Below are 10,489 nucleotides of genomic sequence, written 5' to 3'. Positions count from 1 at the left end.
ACTGTGACAAACGAGAAATTGTATCCATAAAACATCATGGTCAACTCGCATTATAACATTTCCCTGATCCCCGCATTGTACCAACAACAAATTGAAGTTTTTAACGACCTTGACTGGCTATACAGCCCTTGCACGGTCGGCTGCATTATACCACCCCACTTTTTCCATAGCAGCTGACTTTCTTCAAACACCTGTACCATTCGATAAAATAATGATCAAATCACATACTAGGAGAAGTCCGGAAATTGTTCCGTACTGGCAAATCACTTGCAGAGAGCGCCACTCTCACTGAGCGAGTAAAATAATTGAGACCCCTTATTCATAGTACCCTCAACAGAGGGAACTCTCAAGAATACCTCCGTCCTGGTGGTTACTTTTAAAAATATCAATTTCAGATTAATGTATAACAATAAATTAAAACTTATTCCGTAATTTTCCTTTGCATCAATTCTCCAAGGGATTTTGTGACTGGTTGATAAGTTCCGTTGGAACTTTTGGGCTAGTTTGTTAAAACCGCGCTGAAGTACGTCCATTATTCATAGTTCATTATTCATTTTTGTTAATTCCGGTTTTGACTTATTTGGCAAAAAGGAACTTTCGAACTAGTTGATATGTTCCGTTGGAACTTTTCAACTTGTGACTTTGTTCCAGTGGAACTTTTAAACCAGAGAAAGAACAAAGTAACTATTCGGCTAGTTAATTAGTTCTTTCCGCCCGGAACTTTCCAACGTCGGAACAAAAGAGCATTTACAATTACACCACCTCCCCCTTTACCATATCTGTTGTAAAGCTAATAGGCTTATATACGTTTTGATTCATAAAAATCTATTTTCCCTCTGACTTTCTCTTCAGGGAAAACGGTAGTATTTAATTTTCCCAGCATTAGGTTGGCCTTTTGTGTACCCAAGGCAGGTGAAGGAAGTCAAATTAGGAGCGCTGTGATTGGATGTAAGGGTACAATATATTTTTTATTTATCTATGAATAACTGCAGTGTGTATATTTACAATATAAATTTTGAAACCTATTGAAATATTTTCTAGAGAATTATTGGAAAAGACTTGCAAAATTTCATAAATTTGGTGCAAAATGACGGTGGGCATGGATAACATAAACAAGCTCCGTTGGAAGTTGGTCATGATACTATTTGTCTTTAATTTTTAAAACACAATAATTAAGTACTAACACAACATATAACTGTTTTATCCAGGTTTTTATCTTAAAAAGTGGTAAATTTAGAAAATGTTAATATTGTCGCCTATGGCAGAATAAATAGTACCGTTTTCCCTTCACACACCTGTACTAATTGATAATAACTATGATTAAATTAAATACTAGGAGACGTCCGGAAATTGTTCCGTATATATATATCAGCGTCTGTGGTGTTCGCTTAAATTGTATAAATTTCAAGATTTAGAAAGTTTCTCAGTTTGAATATATTGACATGATTCTTTTGACATCGTGCTATTATTGAAGAAGGATATCTGTTATCCGAAATATCTAATATTTGTTCATTTTATAGTTACATGTATATAATGGTGATGTTGTACCCTTTTTGACTTGTTATATATGATATTTTGTAGTGTACTCCTTGAGAGAAGAAAAGCATTAAAATCCTCTATTCCTACCGGACGTGGCTGTGTATTTATGAATCCCACACAACCAAAACGTGTCGGTTACTCTTTAGCATAGCTTTTACTGCCTTATTTAAGAAGTCCGGAGATATTCATTTTCTCTGGTCGTGGTGAACTCCAATACAACAATTTCCCCGGTTCCGGTATTACAACCCTCCCCCTTTTTAGCTCACCTGGCCCAAAGAGCTTTTCTCATCACTTGGCGTCCGTCGTCCGTCGTCCGTCGTTAGCTTTTACAAACATCTTCTCCTCTGAAACTATTGGGCCAAATTAATCCAAACTTGGCCACAATCATCTTTGGGGTATCTAGTTTAAAAATGTGTCTGGTGAACCGGCCATCAAATCAAGATGGCCGCCACGGCTAAAAATAGAACATAGGGGGTAAAATGCAGGTTTTGGCTTATAACTCAAAAACAAAAGCATTTAGAGCAAATCTGACAATAGGTAAAATTGTGTCTATCTGCCCTGAAATTTTCGGATGAATCAGACAACTCGTTGTTGGTTTGCTGTCCCTGAATCGGTAATTTTAAGGAAATTTTGCTGTTTTTGGTTATTATCTTGAATATTATCATAGATAGAGATAAACTGTAAACAAGCAATAATGTTCAGCAAAGTAAGATTTACAAATAAGTCAACATGACCGAAATGGTCAATTGAGTCCCTAAGGTGTTATTGTCCTTTATAAAATTTGTAAATTTTTATTATCATTTCCCACTGAAACTACTGGGCCAAGTTCATTATAGATATAGACACAATTTTGTCATGAATCCATCTGCTTCCTTTGTTTGATATTCACATAGACCAAGGTGAGCGACACAGGCTCTTTAGAGCCTCTAGTTTTTATACCTGTTGTAAAACTAATATACATTATTTTATAATATAAAATCTATTTTCCCTTTGACTTTCTTTTCACACATCTGTACTATTCGATAACAACTAGAACACACCCGTGATATCACGGGTCCGTGACTGAATTAAAGTATATAACTGTGCCTTATTTTAGTATTAGTATTGTCATCTGATAAAGCCATGCCGATTAAAAGATACAGTTTTTCTCTGCTTTCAAGTCTTTCTGTTTGAACCCGTCGAACTGAAACAATAATATTAATTTTTTGGAAAACAAAAGGTCCTGGAATGGAGTATTTTTTAACAGCATTGTCCTATATAAGTTATAAATAAAGTTGAATTCTTTGCTTCGCTGTTTTACGTCATGCCCACTAACAAATTGAAAACTGTACCTATACGCCTTATTTTTAGTCCAGATTTTTAGTATTCGTATTGTTATCTTAGAAAGTCTTACTGATTAAATTTCTACAATGGGTAACAATTTGACAATTTAGTAGTGTCAACCCTGTGGTTATGACCCGTGTTTATAGCATATTAATCCTGAATACAACGTTTGGTGGTGCGCCTGTCAGATGCCGAACGTACAGATAAGGTAATAGGTAACAGGTGAATATACTTTTGGTATCGGTAGCGGACTCGACCCGGAACTTCTTAATTATTGGCAATATTAATTACATGGAAAACAAAAGGGCGTGGAGTGGTGTAATTTTTAATCTACACCTTTGTACTATATTAGTTATATATAAAGTTGAGTTCTGTGATTCGTCGTTTTTACGTGATGACGGCTGACAAATTGGACCTCGTAATTTTAGTATTATAGATTATGATCAAATCTTAAAAATACTAGGAGACGTTCGAAAATTGTTCCGTATATATATTATAATGGCAAATATAACATGCAGAGAGCATGACTCCTTGAGCGAGGAAAAGAATTAAAATCCCCAATTTATACCGGACGTGGCTGCGTATTTGTGAATCCCACACAGCCGAAACGTTAGAACTAATATAATTATGTTCAGATTTGTGAAAATCTGTTTTCCCTCGACTTTATTTCACACACCTGTACTAATCGATGACAATTATGATTACATTAAATACTAGGAGACGTCCGGAAATTGTTCCGTAATGGCAAATGGATTTTTTTTAATAGTTGTCACGTGACTAATTATTTTTAGTATAGTAAACAACCCAAGCTTCCGATTTAAACAATTTGTGAAGATGAACTGCTTAATGGCTTTGACTCCAGTGAGTAGCAATTTTTTAATTATTTTTTTTTTTTATTCAGGGACAGTATTTAATAAATGTAAATGGCCATATTATTTCAATCGCTTATTTACACTACTGCATTCATGATTGTATGTTATTTTTTTGCGCGCCAACACTGACATCTTTCTTCGTTCAAATATCTCTGTCTTGACCAGCGAATGATAACTTCATGATATGATGCATATAATCTGTATTCTTTTTTATGTTTCTAATATAATATTTTAAGGATTTTTTTTTTTAATTGAAAATCTTCCTATATTTTCTACAACTGTCGTTTGGTCCCACTCGATTCGCCTATGTTTCTATCTATTTATATGACTGTTCAATGATAAACGGTTACAAAATACGAAAATTTACGTCTCATTATACCAGACTGACTGCCAAATCATGCCTAAGTAATTCACTATATAATCAACCAAGTTCTTCTTACAAAAGGGGAGTATTGGGCACCTTACGTCCACTTTCAACCCCCTATGGTATCAATGATTATGTCTTCTGTGTTTTAAAAACGCAGCCACGTTCAGAAGATTAGGATGCATTTTCATTGCACTTGTCAAGAAAATACAATGCCCATTGAAAGCTCCGGGAGAGACCATTCTTAGTCTATAGATGAAGTATGTCCCTTTGGTTGTTCTGGGTGTATAAATACTCAACCGAGTCCGTTCGAAATGGTGACGTTAGGTCCAATGGTTTTCGCAGATGGAGACATGCGTGATACGCCACGCTCTCAGCACGTTACTAAACCCTGATAACAACTATCCGCGGGGTCTTGTATGGCTTTTGCAAAGCAAAATTTATGTCCCTGTCCAATATACAATGTAATAGTACCATGATTTTCAAGTGACAATCCGAATAACGCGGCCTTCATCATAGGTCATGCAACGACACCCGAACCATGTAGAATATTTTCTATTTTTTTCGTGTACTGGTACTAGTACTCTTATATGCAGTAACGTTTTGCCACTGGACAATTATCTTAATCCTAAAGATATCGCATTAGTTGAGAACTTAACAAAAGTCCAAGAGCTTTCTGACCATCAATTGATGGTGTCTCCTTGAACGAATTTCACAGTCCAAATTGTCAACGATATATATGGTCGGATAATTCCACGCTTTCTAAGATTTTACGAACAATAGAACAAATGTACATTAATTTACTACCTGTTCATCCAAATTGTTGATCCTACACGATTGAACTGAAAGCATGATCGTCGCTAAGCGCTTACTTGGTTCTGCATGTATGTTCTTAATACAATAGCTGATAAATCCTCTTATTTATAATGCTTTAAAATTCTGTCAAATACTATAATTTGGACCGTTGGTTTTCCCGATTGAATGGTTTCACACTAGTAATTTTGTTAGGTCCTTTATATAGCTTGTTGTTCGGTATGAGCCATGGCTCTGTGTTGAAGGCCGTACCTTGACCTGTAATGGTTTACTTTTTTAAATTGTTACTTGGGTGGAGAGTTGTCTCATCGGCACTCATACCACATCTTCCTATATCTATATACATACATGTACGTGACTCTATACACATATTTTAATTGTATCAACAGTGCGACAGACATGCTTGAGAAATATTATTCTTGTTGAAAAATATGTCAATAGCTCTCATGCTGGTTAAACACAGAACCCTGTGTATTGTAAATTACTTTTATTTGCTGCCAAAACCAACATCACACGAAGACTGCGATGCCTTTTTCACACTTAGTATTGCTAACTAGTAAGTTATTTGCATTAACAAATTGTTTAATGAATGTAAACAGTAATCCGCCAATATCAACTCACAGTGTGGTAATGAGGGCAAACAGAACAACATACAATGTATGAGTCCCTGAAGTAATAATACTTGCAAGTCAGTTTTGTGCACTCTGTAAATTCTAATTCTGACTGGACCGATCCATATTTGCTTTTAAGCATAAATGCAGGCTTCTTCGCAAAGGAGTAAAAACTATTAATGAAGTGTATGTGTTGGCCAAACCTACGGCTTTATGCAGTACAACGAAATCTCCCTAGTACAATAAATATAAAGAACTATGCATACTTAAGGAGACAATCGAGTTCTGGTGATCCTAAAATACATTTTGCATGCCCCATTTATGGGTATTATATTTTCTGGTCTGTGCGTCCGTTCGTCCGTCCGTTCGTCCCGCTTCATGTTAAAGTTTTTGATCGAGGTAGTTTTTGATGAACTTGAAGTCCAATCAACTTGAAACTTAATAATCATGTTCCCTGTGATATGATCTTTCTCATTTTAATGCCAAATTTGAGATTTTATCATAATTTAACGGTCCACTGAGCATATAAAATGATAGTGAGGATGGTGCATCAGTATACTGGGGACACATTCTTGTTTGGTTTATTAGTTGAGACCTTCAATCCGAAGACGCGACTTCTTGATTTTACTTAGATTAATATGACTGTACTTATTATAATTAGATTCTGTACTTATTATAATTAGATTCTGTACTTATTATAATTAGATTCTGTACTTATTATAATTAGATTCAAACCCAAATGACGAAATGAAAAACTAACAATAGCGGATTTAGGAGAGAGGAGGCGTAGAGGGGTTACAAAATATACACCATTTATTTTTTTATAACATCGCAGCGCTTTGGAGTAATTCTTCTGTTTTATGGAACTACTCCAATTCCCTAAATTCATTGATTCGCCTCAGACTAATATTTCAGGCGATTTGAAAATCGAGTTATAGTACACAAGTATTGACCTATTATTCCTCTGTAACTTTAATGGTGTCACGTGTTGGATTTAACACAAAAATATTATTGACAATATATAATTTGTTTTGCATTTTTTAACAAAGGGCAAATAGCATTGCAGTGATAAATACAGTTGTATATATTCTAAACACGACGAAACACACTCGTTAATAGTAACATTATTGTTTGCAGGGAAATAAACATGTTCACATTCCCGCCATATTATTGCCAACTGCGGTTGGTTTTTATAGAACAAATGATGATCACAAACAGACATATTAATATCCTTACCTTGATTAATGTCATTTTGATATAAACATGCACATTCCAATACGAAAGATGCAACTTTATAGCGGAAACTTGTAAAATGCGGAACAGTTGAAATGGACCGGCTCAATCAATTTAGCAATAAGAATTGGAGATAACAGTATTGATTACATTTTAATATTTTCAGGCTGCAAACTTGGAACTTTCCGAACGCGACGAAAGCGCAAACATACAAAGACGACTGACCATATATTAAAAAAATCATTCATGTATCTCTTTTGTTTCAATCTCAAAATGAATCTGTTTAGATAATTTAAATTGGCAGACTAATTCGTTTAAAAAAACAGTGCCCAATCAAATAGCTGAAAAGGATTCTTGTATGTTGGATTTATTAAATCGCTTTCCCTTAGCTTGAATTTTAAATCCAGTAGGATGAAACGTGCATTAATTTTGTTATGAAACTTGTTAATAGTTGCGACTCTTCAATAATTAATTAATTGTACTAGAGTGGTCACTCTAAAATTGACCAGCATCTTCAAACTCATTTAAACAACCAGGTATTCAGAAAAGTTGCTAACCAACATTGATTGCCTTGTATTCATTTAAACTTTGCTGTAACTCCTAAAAGATTTCAGATGAGACTTTACCGTAGCAAAGAAAGACAAATATCCGAGGATGAATAAAATATAAAAAGAATGGGGATATCTTTATACAAAAATGTACATGCTTTGCTCTGTCAGATTAAAATACTATTTTTTTTCAGAAAAATCAGTCAATTTGAACTTTTAAACTCAAAGCCTTGCTTTCAGGTGATATGTACATGTATGTCCGGAGAAAAAAAGTATTATCCATTTTAATTATGTTACCCTCAACTGCATTGGAATGGTTACGAAATAAAAAGAGAATAAAATCGGTGACAATGATTCCGGTAGCCAATGTTTTAGTATATGCCCTTCAACCTTGGCTGTGACATGCTTACACGAAAAGCTACCTGTTTGTCAATTATTGTTGTCTAATCTGGAATTATAATCTGTCGATTGTTTATTGTATTTGTCTAATCTGATTTGCCAAATGCGTCAATTTCACGCGTCATATTGTCAGTAAGTTTTTTTCGCAGACCAAGGTTATAGGGTCATTCAGACTGGCATTAATGCTTGTATAAATCTTGTATACACGAAGAATATTTTTATCCTTTTCTACTTGCATTAATGCCCGTTATTGTTTAACGCCTATAGTTTTGCATAAAGTTGACAGGCATGCGTTCCAATTAAACGAACAACAATCAAATTTGAGTTTGTTTTTGTTTTGAAAATATCCTGAATAACCTTGCACTAAATCTTACAGATTTGTTTTTATTGTCCAACGTCTCTGTCACTTCCCTGCTACATATGCTCTTGTATTTGTGTAGGAAATTTTCACAAGTTGTCAATGTGATAGCAACCCAAATCCGGACCAGAAATCTGAGAATCACAGATAGGCTTATAAGCTTGCGTAATGTTATTTGATTTCAAAATAATTACATTAGATGTATGTTTCATTATAATATTTTATTCTGATTGGCTAGCTGCACATCACGTGTTATTCCGTAAGCAGTTGCATTGCTCAATACAACTTTTCATTCATGATAACACGTGCTCCAACAATAAAGTACACAGGTGACTTAAATAATAAAATATATATAAAATTCGTGTTTTCATGATCATAGCTAAAAAAATGTAATTATAAGTATTGAATGCTTCTTTTTGTAACTTTATAGGGTTGTAAAAGCGTTGACCGTGCGTACATTTTTAGAATGAAGCGCTTCCGCGCTTCCTACAAAATGTACTTCGGTCAACGCTTTTACACCCCAATAAATTTACAAAAAGAAGCATTCAATTCTTAAATGTAATACAAGACAGGCAGAGATATAACCAACAACACACTGGGTTTTGGATTGCTGGTTTTAGGGGCAAAAAGACAAGGGATATGTCAGGTTGAACATTTTTACAAGCTCTGCGCTCTCTAACCTACATGTATGACAGTTTTTTACCAATGCAACATAAGAACACACAGAAAGACAATTATTAGAAAAGGTACTAAGCGTTAAAACAAATAACACTAACACAAAAGACACAATGTACACATCTTAATAGTTCTTGCAGCCAGCCCAAAGCCATGCATTTTCATTTTGCAATTTGATGGTTTTTTTTCTGCCATTTTCGTATGTACAGAAAAAAAACAGAATCACTGTTCCTCTTCAGCGAGATAAGTATAATAACAGTTCAGATTTGTAATTGTCTTAAAGACTGTATTCCTCTTCAAATTATCTGAATGCAAGTAGCAGATTTTCATTATATCTTAAAACGTTAGCACCACTTTAAAGTTTTGCCTGTGAACTAAATTTCTTTTGAAATGTTGAAAAAAAAAACTAGAGCTCGACTCGTTAACAGTGCATCTGTTCTTTTCAAAATGTGCACTGGAATTATAATCTGTCGATTGTTTATTGTATTTTAATAGGGAAGATGAAAGGCAGATATTTATATATTTAAAAAAATGTATCTCGAACTTATGATGTAAAACAATGGTTCGTTGTTTGGTGTATTAATACTGAAATAACCAAATTAAAAATTTAATTGAGGGTATATATATAATACTAGTTGGGATTTATAAAAAAAAATAGAATATAGAATAGAACACTACAAACTGTAGTATATATAGCAAACAATGGACTGAAAGGTTATGTAATAAATAGGGAGAAAGTGATCTTACGGAATTAAACAAAATAATGAAAAGAAGACACCCCAAATGATACCCCCGTATATAGCGTCTCCATTAATATCAAAGTTAAATGACCTGTGAGTGTGAGAATTTATTAATATAATAATTTCGTTCGGTACCATCGACCTAAAAGATATTTATCAGAACTATTTCTGACCTCTTGTACGATTATTAACTTGAATATAAAATTTTCCAGTAACAGATATTTCATACGGATTCAATAAAATAATCCGTTAGTTCTTCACAATAGGTAAAATCGGATAAAGGGCGGTGAATAAACATTTAAAGCGACACTTTAGACAAATGTGCAGACGTAGGACGTCCTACATTTTTATTTGGTTTTGATGTTTGACAGATATTTGGAATCGTCTGGTTTTATTCATGTAGTGCAATTACAAATTTTGCCCACTTACATGTACCCCTACTATTCTTTCCATATAATTGATTACATATAGATGTAAATGCCTCCTTTGAAAATCTTATAAACTGCTTGTTATTTTTTCATCGTTTTGAAAGAATAAAGGTGCAAATGTTTTAAAGATATATGTAAAATCTAGAGAGAATTATCTCCCGCCAAATTTTCAATGGCTTATATCTCGAAAACAAGCACATGGAAACGTGTTTTTCTGCTTTTTTAGCTTCTTTATTTACATACGACAAATCTAAACATCACTTTAAAAAGCTTCATATTTTGAAACTAAAGCAGCGAATATCCTCGGGCCGAAAAAAAAGTCATAGGAAGTATTCATTTACGCTCAACGTCCGTAATATACGTCTAGCGTAAGATTTGCCGTCCGCATTCCGATCCTATACCACAATTAAATGGGGTATTTTTAGAATTTGAACAAAGTCATTGATTTCATTTGTTTTCTTATGCAACATAATTATGATCTAATCTTACATTGTAATTATATCATCAATTATTCACAAGGTCAGCCTGTATAAGAAAGTCGTCCAAAGACCTGATTTATAAATAACGACATGGCGAACAATGGTCG

At 34.0% G+C, this 10,489-nt stretch overlaps 1 protein-coding gene across 1 annotated transcript in view; it reads left to right on the top strand.

Annotated features, from left to right (window-relative positions):
* Nucleotides 1-3,591: 3,591 nt before the first annotated feature.
* LOC139498843 (uncharacterized) overlaps nucleotides 3,592-10,489 on the top strand; it is an 85,043-nt gene continuing 78,145 nt past the window's right edge. The window contains exon 1 of the mRNA XM_071287417.1: nucleotides 3,592-3,723. Within this exon, the coding sequence (XP_071143518.1) occupies nucleotides 3,697-3,723 (27 nt within the window). The 5' untranslated portion in view covers nucleotides 3,592-3,696. The remainder of the gene's footprint in view (nucleotides 3,724-10,489) is intronic.

Source organism: Mytilus edulis, chromosome 12, assembly GCF_963676685.1.
Source record: "Mytilus edulis chromosome 12, xbMytEdul2.2, whole genome shotgun sequence".
In the NCBI taxonomy this organism is placed as follows: domain Eukaryota; kingdom Metazoa; phylum Mollusca; class Bivalvia; order Mytilida; family Mytilidae; genus Mytilus; species Mytilus edulis.
This window is presented reverse-complemented; position numbering and strand designations above follow the sequence as displayed.